Source organism: Balaenoptera musculus, chromosome 5, assembly GCF_009873245.2.
Source record: "Balaenoptera musculus isolate JJ_BM4_2016_0621 chromosome 5, mBalMus1.pri.v3, whole genome shotgun sequence".
Taxonomy (NCBI): domain Eukaryota; kingdom Metazoa; phylum Chordata; class Mammalia; order Artiodactyla; family Balaenopteridae; genus Balaenoptera; species Balaenoptera musculus.
Genome location: NC_045789.1, coordinates 110066281 through 110087323, shown reverse-complemented (window position 1 = coordinate 110087323; position 21043 = coordinate 110066281). Strand labels below are relative to the sequence as shown.

General features: G+C 38.9%; 1 protein-coding gene across 5 annotated transcripts in view; it reads right to left on the bottom strand.

Moving 5' to 3' along the window:
- Nucleotides 1–21043, bottom strand: part of SEC24B (SEC24 homolog B, COPII coat complex component) — a 92292-nt gene that overhangs the window by 64885 nt on the left and 6364 nt on the right. For all 5 annotated transcript variants that reach the window (XM_036852681.1, XM_036852683.1, XM_036852684.1 and 2 more), the window contains exon 2: nt 6142–6885. In XM_036852681.1, coding sequence (XP_036708576.1) covers nt 6142–6885 — 744 coding nt within the window. The remainder of the gene's footprint in view (nt 1–6141; nt 6886–21043) is intronic.

Sequence of the window (21043 nt, the reverse complement as noted above, 5' to 3'; positions counted from 1 at the left end):
ACTACAGGAATATTCATGAACATGTCCCTGGTACACATGCGCTCGTTTCTCTGGGGTGGAGCTTCTCAATGTGGGTGCCACAGCTCAGAAGTGTGTATGTAGTGGTACAGCAAGGGATGAGGATCCCCTCAGCCCTGGGGGGCCTGTGGAAAGTGAGTTCCTTGGCCTGGGGAACAGACTAGACCCTTTAGCTCAGAATCCGCCCCCCGCAAAATGTTATTTTCTACAAGTACTACACATCTAAAACAGGAAGCGGTGCTGTAGGGCCCTCTTATTCAAAGTGTACTCTATGGGCTACCAACACTTTATACAGAAACTTGATAAAATCCTTAGGCCAGGCAATACTAGACCTGGTGAATCAGAACCTCCATTTTAACAAGGCCCCAGGTGATTCACACGCACAAAGTATGAGAAGGACTTCTCTAGAGTACACGAAAGTGGGATAGCTGTGTTTTAGGGTGTGGTTACCTTCAATCCCACTAACGCCAAACTTCCCTAAAATGCTGAACCAATAGGTCCTTCTACTAACACTGTCTAAGATTTTCCTGTTATTCCACATCCTTGCCATCCCTTGGTATACTCGGTCTTTCAAAGTTTTACCATCCTGCCGCTAGGTATAAGTAGATATCCCATTCTGGTTTTAAGTTGTTTTTCCCTGATTATTAATGAGACTGAGTATGTTTTCCTTTCATCTGTGAAATGCCTGTTCGTGTATTTTTTTCTTGGGTTGCTGGTCTTTTCCTTATTGATCTTATGTGTTATTTGTATATTCTGGATAAAATACTATAAAAATTTTTTTTCTCCCGTTTCATGGCTTGTCTTTTTGTTTTCTTTATGTTGCCTTTCAATGAAAAAAAGTTCTTAATTAGATGATAGTAAACCTTATCATGCTTATTCTTTATGGCTAGCTAGCATTGTGTGTGGTGTCCTTAAGAAATCTTTCCCAACTCCAAGGCTCTTCCGTATTTTCTCTGAAAAGTTTTAAAGTTTTGCCTTTTTGCATTTAAATATTTATTTCATCTGTAATTTATTTTATACATGGAGAATTTATTCTTCAGATTGCAGCTCACATATCAGAGATCAGGGAAAACTTCCTGAGTACTCTATACCTAGAGTACTCTCACCAAGCACCATACATCTCTGCTTCACGATACTTAAATAATAGTAGCAATTTTACATTTATTTGTGTTTATTTTGGATAATGTTTGCCTCCCCAAGAAGATTACAAACTTCATGAAGATAAGGATCAAGTCTTTCTACTTGTTATTTTATCTCCCAGCACTAAAATAAACACCTGTCACATAGCTGGCTTTCAAGTATTTGTCAAATAAATGGAGACAAGTTCCACAAATATGAAGGACCACAGAAAAATGCCAGCCAAAAATCCAAAAACAACAACAACAAAACTACCCCTTTCACAAAGAGAATTTGACAGATGAAACATGGTACACTTAGAGACAGAACCTACAATTCAAAAATAAATCATTTGTCTGTTTATCTATTTATTTATTTATTGGCATTAAGGCAGTTCCCCTGTTAGTTTTTAGTAGCTCCTTAGTAACTGTACATAAACTCTTTTGAAACTAGGAAGGTTAAGCAAATTCTCAACTAATAGCACCATTACCCATTCAAGTTGTTCAAACTAGAAAATTTAAGTCAACTTTTATGATTCCTTTTCCTTCATAGACCTTATCAATGAATTCTTGAAATCATCTCTTGCCGTCTGTCTTCTGCATGAATAAATCTCCACCTATGTCAGCATCCTTCATCTAGACAATTGCCGTGATCCCTTCCCAGCTGGTCCTCCTGCCTCCAAGTTCCTCCTCCTCCAGCCCACCTACCACACTGCTCACAGAAGAAAGATGCGAAACACAAATCTGATCGCGTCACCCCCTCGCTTAAAAATTTCTGATGGCTGCTGGTTACATATAGGACCAAGCTTACGTTTTTCCTTCAAGTCTTCTCCTCTCACCTTTCCAATGCCATAGCCCAGGAGAAACTGGGAAACTGAGATACAGAAAAGGGACAACTGATAAAGTCAACTTTTGAAGGAAGTGGTCACAAAGAGGGACATCTCATCTTCTGAGCTTGAAGAAGGAGTAAATATAGAAAAATTTACAGGTGGAAGGTATAAAGTTGAGTAAAGATGATAAGGTTCAAGAGTAGCTTTGGAAAAACTGAAGGAGTATGAGTGTGAGGGAGCATAATTATTACTATCTCACAACTCTGCAATCTCATCACAAGTTTCCAAAGCTGAAAATAATCTCTTAACTGTACTATCTGCACCTCCAATGTAGTTTTCTAACTTACTTCTAACTTGTATTTCTTTATCCAGATAGTCACCTCCTATAGGGAGCTATTTTGCTTTTCCTCAGGCACATCACCACCCTGAGATGATAGATGTATATTAACTTATCAGTGGTTATACCTTAGTGTCATGTATGTTGTGGATTTTTATATAAGGATTATACAAATGCTTATTATTATTATTTTTATAAGTAGATTCTTAAGTGTTTTTTAATAAAATTGTACTCAGTACTATTCTACAATATGCTGTCAAGATGTGATCCTTACTGAAGTTGTATTACTCAGCCAACTTCATCTCAAACTAAGAAAGAGCTTCTGAACCTTGAGAAATTTACCTATAGTGACAGTTTTAAAAATTTTAATGGTATAATAAACACCAGCCAAAATTTCACTCTAAGTTAACAACTAAACATAGCCCCCAAAACATACATCACTATGTTTTTAATAAAGTAATCTGAAATTCTAGTGCTAAATTGTACTAACATGCTTTTCTAAAATAAAGAGGCAAATGGACTTCCCTGGCTGTGCAGTGGTTAAGAATCGGCCTGCCAATGCAGCAGACACAGGTTCGAGCCCTGGTCTGGGAAGATACCACATGCCGCAGAGCAACTAAGCCCATACGCCACAACTACTGAGCCTGCGCTCTAGAGCCCGCGAGCCACAACTACTGAGCCCGTGCACCCTACAGCCCGCGCACCACAACTACTGAGCCCGCGTGCTGCAACTGCTGAAGCCCACGTGCCTAGAGCCCGTGCTCCGCAACAAGAGAAGCCACTGCAATGAGAAGCTCGCGCACTACAACGAAGGGTAGCCCCCGCTCGCCGCAACTAGAGAAAGCCCGAGTGCAGCAATGGAGACCCAGCGCAGGCAAATAAATAGAATTAAAAAAATAAAATAAAATATAGGCAAATGAGATAACATTTACATGTCTCTTTTATTCTCTGTTTGTGAATATGAACTCATCAACTGCCTAAAAGTAACAGCATGTATCAATCACTGTGTTTTGGATAATCACTTAAGTCAGGTTTATGCTTTTGGATCTCAACCCTTCACAAATTGCTTAAGAATTTTTACTATACTACCTGAAAATGAAACTAATATAACCAGGTAATAAAAAATGCAATCATTCTTGTCAATTACTCAAAGACTGATTTTCATACAAAACTATGATTAATACCTAAGATTCTCATTTTAATATGACATTATAATTTAAGAATGTCCAAAGCAATTAAATTGCTTGTCTTTCTAGAACATTAAAATCAGTATACCCATGGTTCCCAAACCTTGTAATTAGGCACCCAAGTTGCCCTCGCAACAAACTCACAGAGTTCCGAGGGATGTTTTAAATTTTCAAGAGAAACACAGTGACATCTGTCAAAAAACCTTGTGAACTATTACTACTAAGTAGCTTGAGGCACTGGAAAAAATATTGAGAAACATCAGCTGAGAAAGTTTAGGAACTTCTGTAATATTTAAAGTACGTTTTAAAAGTAACCTCTTTATTTCTTTTGAAATGGTGACGAGCATGGGTCATATTAACCTGAGATACACTTAATTTGTCAACTTCTGAACTACAATTAAGAAGTCATTTACCAATCTAAAGGGAAAAATAAAGAAACCCACTTCTTAACAAATGAACTTCTAAAATTATATTTACTATGGCTTTCAAAGTATAGTATCACAATTAAAAGAATGGAAATATACCCCCTTCTCTCTGCGTAATGGCCTAATTACTAGTTATTCAAATAGAAGGTAATTTTGTAATTATTCTTACCCTTTATTCAACATTTTCTTCAACGATAGGCCCTTCCCCACAGGTATTCTATTCCTTAGCCAAGTGGCCCTACATTTCCCTAATCCTACATCTCAGCATAAATTAGTTCTATTCAGTCCCATCTCAGAATAAGACAGGAATTACCTGAATTTCTTCTTTTTTTGTCACGAAAGTCACAAAATCCTTAAGTCAGAGGGACCTTAGGATAAGCTGATGTGTGAAAGGACTGCTGAAAGAAGAAAGAAAAAAAACAGAATTTCTAGGGGACAGAAAGCCCTGGTTCTGAGAAGGGTAGACTGAGAGTCAGAAGAAACTGAGCTTCAGGACAAGCTCTGTTTCTAACATTAATGACTACAGGCTTTCCTCGTTTGTTAAACAAAAGTACTACAGTAGAATATGGATCTGTTACCAGACATCACTTGTGACCAAGTCAGAAATACAGATTCCCAAGGGAATTCCCTGGTGGTCCAGTGGTTAGGACTCTGTGCTTTCACTGCTGAGGGCCCGGGTTCGATCCCTGGTCAGGGAACTAAGATCCCACAAATTGTGTGCCAAGACTACCCTGGAGATTCTATTCTAGCTCAGTAAGTTGGGTTTCAAGATCACAATCTGTGCAAGGGATTCTGGTGCACAGCCAGATTTGGGAATTGTGATAGATGCTTCAAGCTGACTTACCTAAAACCCAGTTAATGCTAAACCCCTTCTTTCTTGCCTGCCTCTACCATGGAGGCTACAAAGCTAAATATTCATTTTCTAGCCTTCCCTTAAATTAGAGATGATCTTTTAAAACAGCTATGGCAAATGATATGTAAAATGAAATGGGGTCAATGCCACAACCCCATCTTCTTTCCTCTCCCTTCTTTCTGCTTTTAACTTTGACTTGCTGTCTACAGGTACAGAAGTTATCTTGTTTCTATAAACCAACATACTAAGGATGGCAGAGTGGAAAGGGAGAAAAGACACTGAGGACATCTAGGTCTACTGCATCTGCCTAGACTTCTTGTTATGTGAGAAAAATACCACCTTTTTTGTTTAAACCACTATTAGTTGCTTGTAGCCCAAAGTGTTTCTAAACAACATGGCAACGAAAGAATAGATGATCTCAAATGCACACTTCAGATCTGATATTCTAAAGTTCTAACTTTAAATAATCTAACTGTCTAGGGAGGGAATGATACTTTTCTACAACATCCTTGACATATGGCTATCTAGACTCTGATATACAATCTAAAGACATCATTCAGATAACTATCACAGCTTTAACAATTCCCATCCTTTACGTACCTTTTCATTTAGTTCAAGAGCAGATTTTGTTAAGTTCAAGTTCACAAGTTGAATTAAAGTGAATATATCCTATGCAAACCCCACACTAAAAAACTACATACCTTGCATACATACTTTTTAAACAAATAAATTTAACCACATCTTGGTTTAGGAAGGTAAGAAAAACTAATTACAAGGGTATTCTTCATGTATCTTTCTCCATCATTCCTGTCCTTCATCCTAACTTACCAATCTGGGGCTGACAAAACATCAACTTTAATGTATAGGAAATATATCTTCTGTGAAAGTCGCTAATAGGGGTTCACCTAGAGAAACCAGTGTGGTATTGCAGGCATCATTTTTTCTATAGTGAATAGGGCTATGGCCGGAATAGTAACTGTCCCAAGGTTGAACTAATATAAAAAAGAAAGTAGTAGCTACCAAAGCATATCCCCAAATAGACCCTTCCATTTTGCCTTATTCCTAACTCACATTAAAGACAACTACTGCAGAGGCATGAAAACACAGCAATAAATACCAACTGAGATCCCAATCATGGCAAGGAACCATGCTATACAAGGCAGATGGTTGGGTAGCTAATTGTGAATAGATGAAGGGGAAGGGTTCAAGAAGATGCTGCAAAATTCCACTATAAGTAAAGCAAATAAATGGCAAAGGTGAGCTAATTTCCAATTTTTCTATTAGGCAGTATCATCTTTAACCTTCATGCAATAAAAATCAGATTGGAAATGCACTGATTTTCAACCATGCTTTGGTGAACTTTTCATTCAACCTACCAGGATTTGTTGGGTTGTTGGCTGTAGCCAGGGAGGTGTGGTTTTGGATTAGATTGTCTTGGGTTGACGGAAGGCCTGAAGCTGACCACGCGAAAGTGTTGTATCCGGAAAGACTCTGCTGCTGGTGGTACTGTTGTGATGGTGGAGGTGGAAGTGGTGATGGATGGCTGATAGCTGTACTTTGACCAGAAAATGAATTCTCTCTAACTGGCCTGACAGTCGGAGCGTTCTGTGAGGTAAACATTTGCTGCCCATATGGATCACCAGCCGGTAGAGAGGGATATGAAACGCTAGGATACGCAGCATTAGAGACAGTTGACAAAGCATAGTGACCGCAAGTGGAGGGAAATCCCTGAGCAGCAACGGAAGAATTGGCAGAGTACATGGCTGGACTGTTGTAACGATTCACAAAAGAGGAGTATGGCTGGGAGGCACTCGTATGCAAATGTGATGCTGATGACCCGGCACCTTGGAATGATCCCAGAGTGGACCCCACGACATGAGGGGCAGGAGGAACGCTGCCATACATCTGCTGTGCTCCTGGCTGCTGGCTTGCTGTGTTAGGAGTCACCACATTTTGTGTTGCTACCCTATAGAGACCAGAGTAGTAATCATCACACTGGCTATCCAATGGCAATGAGGTCATTTTCCCAGGTCCTTGAGAGTAATGTCCTGAGGGAGCAATGTAGCTTTGAGGAGGCAATCCATACCCAGACGGAACTTGCATTTGATTCTGTGCCGGACCTGAAAAAAAAAAGAGCAAATATTTACAAGAATTACTAAGAAGGCAACTAACTTTTAAGCACAGTTCCCATCTAAATGTTGCCCTAATTTACTTCTTCATAATCCCAAATTGTTACAAGAGATTATACTCTGATAGACCCACTGTGATAGCCTCCATGATGGCCCCCAATGACCCCCACCCCCTGGTACTGACCCCCTCCCACAGTATACCAGGACTGGACTGTGTGACCAACAGCATATAGCAGAGGTAATGATATATCACTCCAAAGATCTGCCCAGTCTTGGGCGCTGGCACTCTCTTAGATCACTCACTCAGCGTGGAAGAACAAAGCTGTCAAGTGTGAAGAGCCCTCTGGAGAAACCCACGCAGTGAGGAACTGAAATCTCCTGACCAAGAGCCAGAGAGAAACTGAGGTCTGCCAACAATCACAGGAGTGAGCCTGGAAGCAGATCCTTCATACCAAGTAGAGTCTCCCTCTCTTTTTTTTTTTTAATTGAGGCAAATTTATATAACATACACGCAACCATTTTAAAAGGTACAATTCAGTGGCATTTAGTACATTCACACTCTTGTGCAACCATCACCTCTAATTTCAAAACACTTTCATCACCCTGAAAGGAAACCCATCCCCATTAAGCAGTTGTTCCTCACTCCTCCCTGCCCCCAGGCCCTGGCAGCTACTAATCTGCTTTCCGACTTTGTGGATTTACCTATTTTGAGTATTTCATATAAATAGAATCACCCAGTATATGACCTTTTGTGTTGGCTTCTTTCACTTGGCATAATGCTTTCAGGATCATCCACATTGTAGCGTGCATCCGTCCTTCATTTCCTTTTTATGGCTGAGTCACATTCCATTGTATGGATAGACCACAATTTGTTTCTCCATTTATCAGTTGGTGGGCATTTGGCTGTGGTGATAGTGCTGCCATGGAGTAACTGGATATTAAACTTCCTACGTTACTTTCTTTTTTTAACATCTTTATTGGGAATATAATCGCTTTACAATGGTGTGCTAGTTTCTGCTGTGTAACAAAGTGAGTCAGCTATATGCATGCACATATCCCCATATACTCTCTCTCTTGCGTCTCCCTCCCACCCTCCCTATCCCACCCCTCTAGGTGGTCACAAAGCACCAAGCTGATGTCCCCGTGCGATGCAGCTGCTTCCCACTAGCTATCTATTTTACATTTCGTAGTGTATACATGTCCATGCCACTCTCTCACTTCGTCCCAGCTTACCCTTCTCCCTCCCCGGGTCCTCAAGTCCATTCTCTATGTCTGTGTCTTTATTCCTGTCCTGCCCCTAGGTTCTTCAGAACCATTTTTTTTTCTTTTTAGATTCCATATATATGTGTTAGCTTACGGTATTTGTTTTTCTCTTTCTGACTTACTTCACTCTGTATGACAGTCTCTAGGTCCGTCCACCTCACTACAAATAACTCAATTTTGTTTCTTTTTATGGCTGAGTAATATTCCATTGTATATATAATCCATTTAGTTAAGGTAATTATCGATATGTATGTTCCTATTACCATTTTCTTAATTGTTTTGGGTTTGTTTTTGTAGGTCTTTTCCTTCTCTTGTGTTTCCTGCCTAGAGAAGTTCCTTTAGCATTTGTTGTAAAGCTGGTTTGGTGGTGCTGAATTCTCTTAGTTTTTGCTTGTCTGTAAAGGTTTTAATTTCTCCATCGAATGTGAATGAGATCCTTGCTGGGTAGAGTAATCTTGGTTGTAGGTTTATCCCTTTCATCACTTTAAATATGTTTTGCCACTCCCTTCTGGCTTGCAGAGTTTCTGCTGAAAGATCAGCTGTTATCCTTATGGGGATTCCCTTTATGTTGTTTGTTGCTTTTCCCTTGCTGCTTTTAATATTTTTTCTTTGTATTTAATTTTTGATAGTTTGATTAATATGTGTCTTGGCGTGTTTCTCCTTGGATTTGTCCTGTATGGGACTCTCTGTGCTTCCTGGACTTGATTGACTATTTCCTTTCCCATGTTAGGGAACTTTTCAACTATAATCTCTTCAAATATTTTCTCAGTCCCTTTCTTTTCCTCTTCTTCTTCTGGGACCCCTATAATTTGAATGTTGGTGCGTTTAATGTTGTCCCAGAGGTCTCTGAGACTGTCCTCAATTCTTTTCATTCTTTTTTCTTTACTCTGCTCTGCGGTAGTTATTTCCACTGTTTTATCTTCCAGGTCACTTATCCGTTCTTCTGCCTCAGTTATTCTGCTATTGATTCCTTCTACAGAATTTTTAATTTCATTTATAGCATTGTTCATCACTGTTTGTTTACTCTTTAGTTCTAGGTCCTTGTTAAATGTTTCTTGTATTTTCTCCATTCTATTTCCAAGATTTTGGATCATCTTTACTATCATTATTCTGAATTCTTTTTCAGGTAGACTGTCTATTTTCTCTTCATTTGTTTGGTCTGGTGGGTTTTTACCTTGCTCCTTCATCTCCTGTGTATTTCTCTGTCTTCTCATTTTGTTTAACTTACTGTGTTTGGGATCTCCTTTTCGCAGGTTGCAGGTTCGTAGATCCCGATGTTTTTGGTGTCTGCCCCCAGTGGGTGAGGTTGGTTCAGTGGGTTGTGTAGGCTTCCTGATGGAGGGGACTGGTGCCTGTGGTCTGGATCTTGTCTTTCGGGTGGGCAGGACTGCATCTGGCAGTGTGTTTTGGGGTGTCTGTGAATTTAGTATGATTTTAGGCAGCTTCTCTGCTAATGGGTGGGGTTGTGTTCCTGTCTTGCTAGTTGTTTGGCATGGGGTGTTCAGCACTGGAGCTTGCTGGTCATTGAGTGGAGCTGGGTCTTAGCGTTGAGATGGAGATCTCTGGGAGAGCTCTCGCCAATTGATATTACATGGGGCCGGGAGGTCTCTGGTGTTCCAATGTCCTGAACTCGGCTCTCCCACCTCAGAGGCTCAGGCCTGACACCAGGCCAGAGCACCAAGACCCTGTCAGCCACACAGCTCAGAAGAAATGGAGCAAAAAAAGAAATAAAAAAGAAAATAATAATAAATAAATAATTAAAATTAAAAAAAATAATAAAAAAAGAGAACAACCAATAAACAAATCCACCGATGATAACAAGTGCTAAAAATTATACTATGATAAACATAAAAATCAGAAACAAATCAGTCGCAGACAGCAAACCCCAAGTCTACAGGTGCTCCCAAAGTCCACCGCCTCAATTTAGGGATGATTCACCGTCTATTCAGGTATTCCACAGATGCAGGTACATTAAGTTGATTGCGGGGATTTAATCCATTGCTCCTCAGGCCGCACGGAGAGATTTCCCTTTCTCTTCTTTGTTCACACAGCTCCTGGGGCTCAGCAGCTGATTAGGGGGCTGTTGCTTATTCATGCCGGGGGGGGCGGGGGGGCGGGAAGGAGGGGTATGGTAGTTATAATTGGAATGCGGGGCGAGCCTGCGGTGGCAGAGGCTGGCGAAACGTTGCAACAGCCTGAGGTATGCTATGTGTTCTCCCGGAGAAGTTGTCCCTGGATCACGGGACCCTGGCAGTGGCGGGCTGCACAGGCTCCTGGGGGCAAGGTGTGGACGGTGACCTGTGCTCACACACAGGATTCTTGGTGGCTGCAGTAGCAGCCTTAGCATTTCATGCCCGTCTCTGGGGTCTTAGCTGAGAGCCGCGGCTCATGCCCATCTCTGGAGCTTCTTTAGGCGGTGCTCTGCTTTCTGTGGGCAGACAGGGAAGGAATCCCCTCTCCTTGCGCACCCTGAAACAATGGTCTCTTGCCTCTTACGCAGGTCCAGACTTTTTCCCAGACTCCCTCCTGGCTAGCTGTGGCACACTAGTCCCTTCAGGCTGAGTTCAAGCAGCCAACCCCAGTCCTCTCCTTGGGATCCGACTGAAGCCTGAGCCTCAGCTCCCAGCCCCTGCCCATTCCAGCGGGGGAGCAGACAAGCCTCTCGGGCTGGTGAGTTCTGGTCGGCACTGATCCTCTGTGCGGGAATCTCTCCACTTTGCCCTCCGCACCCCCATTGCGCTCTCCTCCGTGGCTCCGAAGCTTCCCTCCTCTGCCACCCGCAGTCTCCACCTGCGAAGGGGCTTCCTAGTGTGTGGAAACCTTTCCTCCTTCACAGCTCCCTCCCAGAGGTGCAGGTCCCATCCCTATTCTTTTATCTCTGTTTTTTCTTTTGCCCTACCCAGGTACGTGGGCATTTTCTTGCCTTTTGGGAAGTCTGAAGTCTTCTGCCAGCATTCAGTAGGTATTCTGTAGGAGCTGTTCCACATGTAGATGTGTTTTTGATGTATTTGTGGGGAGGAAGGTGATCTCCATGGCTTACTCCTCCACCATCTTGAAGGTCCCCTCCCAAGTAGAATCTAACTAGAGTCCCAGCTGACAGCCTGACTACAATCTCATGAGACCCTAAACCAGAACCACACAGCTAGGCTGCTTCATGTCCCTCAGAAACTATGAGATTAAATATTTGTTGTTTTAAGTTGATAAATTTTGGGGTATTTTGTTATGCAGCAATAGATAACAATATACCTAGCATGAAAGACATTCAAACCTTTCTTACAGGCTTTTTTTTTTTTTTAATTATAAAAGTAACAATATATCCACTGTTAAAAAAATTCAAACAATGAAGAATATAAAGTGAAAAGTACAAGTCCCCTTCTCTCCCTGGTAGCTTATGTCCTATGTCCCAGATGTAGCTACAGTTAATGGTTTCTTGTGTATCCTTTGTATACCTATATACACATATGTAATGTATATATAAGTATATATATTTAAACAGACATAGATCATACTACAGTTTGACAACTTCCTTTTTTTACCTAATATATCCTGGATACTCTTCTGTGTTAGCATATATAAACTTCATTGTTCTTCTAAAAGAATCTATATAGTATTTCATTATAGAAACATAACATTATTTACCAAATCCCCACTGATGAATATTTATTCCAGGGAGAGAACTAATTTATGAAGTCAACTTCTTTGATTAATCTGCAGGGTAAGTTCCTAGAAGTGAAACTGGAGGTTCAAAGGGTTTTGGGGCTATTAAAATTGACCATTATTGCCAAATAACTCTCCAAAAATGTCTATCAATTTACACCGCTCAGCAGTCATGCTTAAGAATGCCTCATCTTCCCAACACTGAGTACCATTTTAATCTTTGCCTATCTAATAAGAAAGAAACATTTTAGTTTGCAATACTAGACTTTGAGTGATGCTCAGAATCCTTTCGAATGTTTCTTAGCCATTTGGGTATCTTTCTTTGTTGTTTGCCCTTTTCCCACAGGATTGTGCTTCCCTTAATAATTTATAAATGTTCTTGTACGTTAAGAAATTTAACCATATGTTATTATTATGTGCTGTCTATATTTTCCCTCAGGTTACTGTTTGTTTTTTAACTTTGTTCATGTTGTCTCTTGCTATAGTTTCTCAATTATTATATAGTAAAATCGTTCATGCTTGATATATTTTAAAATCATACTTAGTAGAGCCTGCCCCATTCCAATATTACAAAGCTATATACCAATGTTTTCCTCTAGTGCTTTTAATACTTCCATTTTTATGTATTTATCTTTGATCACTACAGAATGTATTTATTTTATCGATACCATTAAAGTTAACAATAATATTAATATTAATTTTATTAATAGTCTAAACATTGCTAAACATTACATTTTGTGCCGCTCACTGTTCTAAATGTTTTACATATATTCACTCCTTTAATCCTCACAGCCCCCTGAAGTAAACAGTATCATTATAACCGCTTTATAAATAAAATGAACGAGGCACAAAAGTTAAGTTGTTCAATACAGTCACATACTTAGGAAGTAAGAGGGTTGGGATTTGATTCAAATAATCTGGTTCAAGTCCGTGCTTTCAGACAATGAGCTGCTGCCCCTCGCTACACTAAAATCCTGCTAGCTTTCTTTAGCCAAGAAGAAGGTCAATTATCTCAAACAATGGAATTCTAGCTTTGGTTACAAGGACAAATTTAATTATCCTAGAATCTAATTTTCTTGTCTTGTGGAATGAAATAGATAACTGTATCATACCTCAAATGAAAAGATAATCAAAAAAAATACATATATATTTCAAGCTGTTTCAAGTTCACTGACACAAAGAAAGTGCCACTGTATTCCTTGCCATAATAATGTATAAAAATAGAAAATAGAAAATGTGTTTATAAAAGATATATGAATAATTTCCTTATTCTGTTTTCAATTCCTACTAAATAATGCAGTGGAATCTTAATCTTTGGTTATTTAAATACATACTGCATAGCAGATACAAACATAACTTACACAATCAAGCTGTAAAGAAAAAATAATGGCCACACTTCCCAGAAGCATACAGAGAACCAAAACTCAGGTAACACTGTTTTACTAGGTATATAATTTACTTTTCTTACAGGATATTCTACATGATCATAGTTCATTTAGAAGAATATAACATGCCTAAAAAAAGTGTAAAATGTTCTCCTCCTTCTCTTCCTTAAATATATTTAAAAAATGGATTTGCTGGATATACATATAACTGATTCACTTTGCTGTACACCTGAAACTAATAAAACACTGTAACTCAACTATACTGCAATAAAAATTAAAAAAAAAAAAAACAGGGTTTGCTACTCTTCATTACAGTCACAGAAAACCCAACACTGGTACAAATTTATCGATCAAGAGAAGAACCAAGTCAGAGTTAGAGAAATCTGTTTAAATATCTACCCACTTCATGATTTGATTTGGTTCATCTATGCCACATGATCTGAAAACAGGAAAATCATCATCATCATGTCCAAGCTACTCAAATGCCATTCTTCTAAAAATAACAGGAACGTTGTATCTGCTGAAGTTTATCAGAAGTGAATTACCCACCCAAAAAATCCTATTTGCTTTTTCAGCCCATCAAAGAAAAGGAAGGTACTTACTTTGTGGGGGGAGGGGGGATGCAAAGGTAGGAACAGCTAATTATATGTTGGTGCTTACCATTCCTTACACTATATCAAGATCTAAATGTTCCAAGTGTACCCCCCCAAATTTCTAACATAATTGAATCAAAATAATAAATGAATCAAGACTTCGTTGAAAGCAAAATGATTGTTTTGAATATTTTAAATCAACTTTTAAAGCCTGCAAGGGGGGAAAACCAACGGGGGGGTGGGGATGGTGGTGTGCTGAATTGAGCAACTGGGATTGACATGTATACAATGATGTGTATAAAATTGATGACTAATAAGAACCTGCTATATTAAAAACATAAAAACTTTTAAAGCCTGCACTGAAAAAACAAAACAAAACAAACCATAAATATCAGTTTAAATTGAAAAAAACTGATATCTAGGACAAGCAAATATTTTTTTAAAATTTTGTCTTACTGTGACCTAACAAGGCATGCACTCTCTTTTCTTCAACTTTAAAATATATTAGATAACTCTTAACTTTCTCTTAGGGTATACTAGTATTAAAGTTTTATTTCTTCTGCATAAACTAAAAACTGAGCCTGGCAAATATCACAAATAAATCATTTATATACACCCATACTCTTTAAAAAAAAAACACACACACACACTCTGTAAATTATGGGGTTTTTACTAGTAGTAGCATTTTCATTTGCTTATATTTCCTATAATTGCCTTAGCATCTGTGGCAGTTTTAAAACACAGTTCCCAAACTCTTTGATACTCTGCTGATTAAAGGGTAGGATCTGTCTACTCCCCTTGAGTTTGAGCAGGCTTATAACAGCTTCCACTAATAAAGAATGGCATAAGCAAAGCTGTGTGACTTCACAGGCTTGGTCACAGACAACTCAGCATCTGCATTGTTTGATGGAATATCTGCATATGGATCCCTAAGCAACTCCGTAAGAAATCCATTTACTCCACAGCTGTCATGGTCTGAGGAAGCCAAACCACATAGAGAGGTCACCTCTAGGGACTCTGGTTTGAAGTCCGAGTCTCTGAGTTATTCTAGTCTAAGTGCCAGATGTGTGAATAAATAAGCCTCCAAGATCATCCCAATCTCCAGCATCAAAATCATTTCAAGTCTTCCCCACTGAGGCCCTAGACATCCCAGAGCAAAGCCATCTCTGCCATGCCCTGTTCAAAGTCTTAGTTCAACACAGTCTGTGAGCATAATAAAATGGTTGCTTAACCACTGTTTTGTTGTAATTTATTATGTACTAATAGCAACTAGAACAGCAATTACTGCTTTTAAAAATTCAGAATTCAGATTCTAAAACCAAAATACTATTTATAATAGCACACACACAAAAGGTAGTACTTAAAATACAAATCTAATGAAATATGTGAAGGATCTATATGTAGAAAACTACAAAACACTGATGAAAGAAATCACGGATATGGAATGATATACCATGTTTGTGGACTGGAAGACTTGACATTAAGATGTAAATTATCTCAATTTTGATCTTTAGATTCAAACAATACCAATAAAAATACATAAAGCCTTTGTTATGGATATCAACAAGCTGATTCTAAAATTTCTAGGAAAAGGCAAAGATACTAAAATAGCAAAAAACAAACAAAAAACTTTGAAAAAGAACAGTTGGAGGATTCGCATTACCCAATTTCAAGACTTTATATACAACAATAATCAAGAAAGTGTGGTCCAGACGAAAGGCTAGACATACAGAAAATAATAAAAATAGAGCCACAAAAACACAGTCAACTGATTTTTTGACAATGGTGCCACGGCAATTCAATGGAGGAAAGACAGTCTTTTCAATTGATGGTACTTTTCAATCGATGCATAGTCCATATGCAAAAAAAATGAATCTCAACACATATCTCAGATCTTAAACAAATATTAAGTCAAAACGGATCATAGATTTAATGGAAAATTTTAAAACTTATAGGAGAAAATATAGAAGAATATCTAGGTGAATATAGGTTTAGCAGTAAGTTCTCACCTATGACACTAAAAGCATGAAATATTGAAAAAGTGAACTTAATCAAATTAAAAACTTTTGCTCTGCAAAAAACACTAAGAGGATTAAAAGACAAGTAGCAGACTAGGAGAAAATATTTGCAAATCACATGCTCAGTAACGAACTTGTATTCAGAATATACTAAGGACTCTTAAAATTCAACAGCAAGAAAACAGACAACCCAACCAAAAACTGGTTAAAGATCTGAAAAGTTAATCACCAAAGAAGATATGTGGATGGCAAATGTATGCAAATATGCTCATCATTAGTCAGAGAAATGCAAATTAAAACCCCAATGAGATATCTCTATACACTCGTTAGAATGACTGAAACAAAAACCCTGAAAATATCAAATGTTGGCAAAGATATAGTTTAACAGAAACTCTAATTTATTGTTGCAGGGAATGCAAAATAGTACACCCACCTTGGAAAATGGTTTGGCTGTTTCTTATAAAAGGTTAAACATACACTTACCATTTGACCCAGCAGTCCCACTCCTACATATTTACCTAAGTGACCTGAAAACTAGTATTCACACAAACCCAGTGCCTGAATGTTTATAGCAGCTTTATTCACGATCACCAAAAACTGGAAACAACCAAGATATTCAACAACGGAGGAATGGATAAACAATCTTGTTTATACATATGATAGAATACTATGCAGCAATAAAAGGGAAAAGGACACTGTTTCATGCAACAGCATAGATGAACATGGTGAAAGAAACCAGACCCAAAAGATGATATATCTTATGGTTCCATTTATACAACACTCTGGAAAAGGTGAAGGAGAACAGCAATGGTTACCAGGATTTGTGGAAGGGAGAGCTGTTAACTACAAAGGGACTGCATGAAAACATTTTTTTTATGGTGATGGAACTGTTCTGAATAGTATTGTGGTGGTTGATATTTGACTACGTACATGCATTCATCAAAACCCATAGACCTGTACACTACAAAGAATGAATGAAATTTACTACATGCAAATTTTTGTAAAAAATCAACCAGATGTTGAGAAAATCTAGGATGGAACGCAGACTGTGACAAATCAGTCTAACTTTATTACAAATGTATGATAACCTAATAGAAGGATATTTAGGTAATATACATACAGATAAATAGGCAACGGATATAATTATATAAATAGGTTTACATACTTGGGTTCGTATACATATATATCCCCTAGCTCTGTCTGCTGAGACAGCCTAGAAACAGTGACACCACAGTAGCAATGAGCACATCCAAGGCCCAGTTTTTGGTTTCTTAACACCATGTCCCAGCAAAAGGAACCAGGGCTCCTTGGACAAAGAGCAGACTCTGGTGCTGCCATAGGGCAAGTAAAAGATGGAGCATCTGCTAGTGCCAGAAAGTAAGGAAGTGCTCAAAAAACAAAAGGATGGTGGCCAGGACACAACAGCCAAACTGAAAGAGCTCCCAATGGCCAAAGCTGTAACAATTTGAGTAAAAACTTTAAATAATGATAGGATTGGCTTATAATCCAAAGAATAAAATAAATATTCTTAAGCCCATAATATAAATAAATAACTGAATACATTTTAAGATGGGAGGAAAGGGGGCAAGTCTTCCTTACAGAAAAATTCCAAATAATATATGTAGAAAGAATGAGGGAAAAAGAAAATCACCATTAGAATTCCACAGTAATAACAACCACAGGCAAGAGCGACTGAGGAATGCTAAAATTAGTACATGAAATTTTAAGCGGAGACAGGATAGTAACTTCAAAGTCTCTCCCTAAGAATGTTTATTAATTACTGTGGTGATTTTAACATATGCCCACAAATTATATGATACACCTCACTCCAGGAGGTGGAACATAATTCCCTTTCTGTTGAATGTAGGCTTGAGTTAAGTGAGTTGCTCCCAACAGAGCAGGAAAAAATAAAAAATAGTAATTTTACAGTGGACGAATCTGGCCTGAATGTGTCCCCCTCCAAATCCATATGAAGCCCTAACCCCCAATTTGAAGGTATTAAGAGGTGGGGCTTTGGGGAAGTAATTAGGTTTAGATTAGGTCACGATGGTAGGACCCTCATGAAGAATCCGTATCCTTATAAGAAGAAAACCATTTGCGCTCACAGCGAGAAGATGGAGGTCTACAAGCCACAAAGAGGGTCTTCACCAGAACCCAACTGTGCTGGCACCCTGATCTTGAACTGCCAGCCTCTAAAACTGAGAAAATAAATGTCTGTGATTTAAGCCTCCTAGTCTATGGTATTTTGTCATAGTAGCCCAAACTAAGACAGCTCTTCAATCAAGTGCCCAAGGTTAACATGATCAGTAATAAAACAAATTGATATCATGTAACCTCTGATATGACAAGATAAGGGCACTTCAACCTCCGGGGAGTCTTCCTAAAAAAATCATAACCCCAGTCTAATCATGAGAAAGCATCAGCAAACCCAAAGTGAGGAACTATCTACAAAATAACTTACCAGTACTGTCAAGGTCCTAAAAAACAAAAAAAGACTAAGAAATTGTCATAGACCAGAGGAGACTAAGGCAACATGACAACTAAATGCAACATGATATCCTGGATTGGATCCAGGAACAGAAAAAAAAATTAGTGGAAAAACTGGTGAAATGTAAATAAAAATCGGTTGTTTAGTTAATTGTATTTCACCAATGTTAATTTCCTAGTTTTGATAAAGGTACCATAGTTTTATAAGATGGTAAATAATGAGAGGAAGATGTTAAGACTTTAGAGGAAGCTAAGTGAAGGTTATTGCATTTTCCGTACTGTGTATCACATCTGCAAATCTAAAATTATTGCAAAATAACAAGTTTTTAAACCATCAATGAAAAAAGTGCTGGAAACGACCTACGTTTAACTGACAAAATTTTTGAAACAAATGACTACACCAAACATAGCCACCAGAGTGATTTTCCTAAAAAACAAATCTGATTGTTACTTCCTTGTTTAAAGCTTTCTAACGGTTTTTCTTGCCATCAAGGAAAAATTCAAATTCTTTAACATGGCCTGTAAGATAGTGGAAGACAGAATAATCCCTCCTTCATCCCATATGTCCATTTCCTAATCCCTGGAACCTGTGAATATGCTAGGTTACATGGCAAAGGGGAGGTAAGGTTACAGATAGCATTAGGGTTGTTAATCAGCTGACCTTAGAAGAGGGAGAATATCCTTGATAATCCAGGTGAGCTCAGTGTAATCATGAGAGTCCTTAAAAGTGGCAGAGGGAAGCAGAAGAGAGTCAGAGGGAGATGTGACTACAGAAGACTCCTCTGAGAGATGCAATGTTGCTGGCTTTGAAGATGGAAAGAGTGGGCCACAAGCCAAGGAATGTGGGTAGCCTCTAGAAGCTGGAAAAGACCTTTGCCTTTGCCTAGAGCCTCTAGAAGTGAATGCAGCCCTAATGACACCTTGATTTTAGCCCAGTTAGACTTGTAACCTACAGAAGACGAATTCATGTTGTTTTAAGCCACCAGTTTGTGGCAATTTATTACATCAGCAAAGAGAAAACCAATGCAAAGACCCTTCATGATCTGACCCCTGCTCACCTCTCCCAACTCATTGCTCACCACTCCTCCTTCTCACAATGATTTCCTACAGGTATACCTTAATATACTGCGAGTCCTCACGTGGGTCCGCCAAAGTTTGATCAATAAATAAAATGTAATTCTGTTACAACTCAGAATGCCTACTGTTATGATGAAGTGACACAGAATGCTGACCTGGTAGGAAGAGGTATAACTTGCCACAAGAAAAGCAAAGGAGCCACAGCACAACATCAGGTAAGGTTGTGTGCTGGAGCTTTGCCTCAAAAGGCCATCGAAGAGGTTTATTAGGGCAGAATACAACAGTTATGTTGCCATGTAAAGACTTCTGAAGAGGATCAAGTAAATTATGTGGTATTTTTCTGAAACTTGCTTTTTAAAAATACAGGTATTCAAAGCTTAATTCCTTCAAGAATGCCACCAAACGCAGTGGTTAAGAATCCGCCTGCCAATGCAGGGGACACGGGTTCGATCCCTGGTCCGGGAAGATCCCACATGCCGCGGAGCAACTAAGTCCGTGTGCCACAACTACTGAGCCTGCACTCTAGAGCCCACGAGCCACAGCTACTGAGCCCACGTACCACAACTACTGAAGCCCACGCACCTAGAGCCCGTGCTCCGCAACAAGAGAAGCCACCGCAATGAGAAGCCCGCGCACCGCAACAAAGAGTAGCCCCTGCTCGCCACAACTAGAGAAAGCCCGCGTGCAGCAACGAAGACCCCACGCAGCCAAATAATAAATTCAAAAAAAAAAAAAAAAAGAAAGCCACCAAAAACTCTGGCACTAAAGTAGCCATGAGTGTGAAAAGGCTGAAAATCACTATTCCACACTCTTACCATAGAAAATTTTTCTCAAGTCATGCTTGTTCACCCCTGAGTGTTCACACAGACTCTTCCCTCTACCTGGAAACTTCAAAAACTCCCTCTACCCCCTTCATCTGACCAACTCCTACACATTCTTCAGTTCTCAGCTCAGCTCTTCCTCTAGAAAACATTCTCTAACCCTACAAGTGGATGCCTGCTTTATGTTGTACTACAGTATTCTGGACAGCACTTTCCACATGGAACTCTAACGAAGTGTACACTCTGTAAGTGAAAAACTTGGGCCTAGTTTGCTCTCAGCTCTATCATATCCTTAAGGCTTAGGATAGTGACTGGCTCATGGAATCCATTACTATATTTTGAAAAAAATTAAGCCCCGTAAATAATCCTCAAATATTTCTGTATCAGGCGTTTACCTCATCACAATTATCAACAAGAACTATATGATACTGAAAGAGAAAGAATTCAAAACTTAATAGCTTCCACTATGTAAAGTCATTTATACGCTACTATGAGAACAAATATACAAGTCTGACTTTTTTTTTACCTTGGCATTCTACACTTTTTACTCTGTAGTAGTTCAAGTATAAGAACATGTGAAACAAAAGGAAAGTAATTACCTACTGTATTTCATTACACCTAAAGTGTTTTGACACTGCCACTTTTTCTTCCCTTCTTACCAGATGTATGAGTTTCCTACTGCAAGTATAACAAATTACACCAATTCAATGGCTTGAAATAACACAAATTTATTCTTTTAGAGTTCTCGAAGTCAGAAATCCAAAGGCAGTTTCACTGGGCTAATATCAAGGTATCATGGGCAAAGCTGGTTCCTTCCGAGGCCTGAGGAGAGAATCCATTTCTTTGCC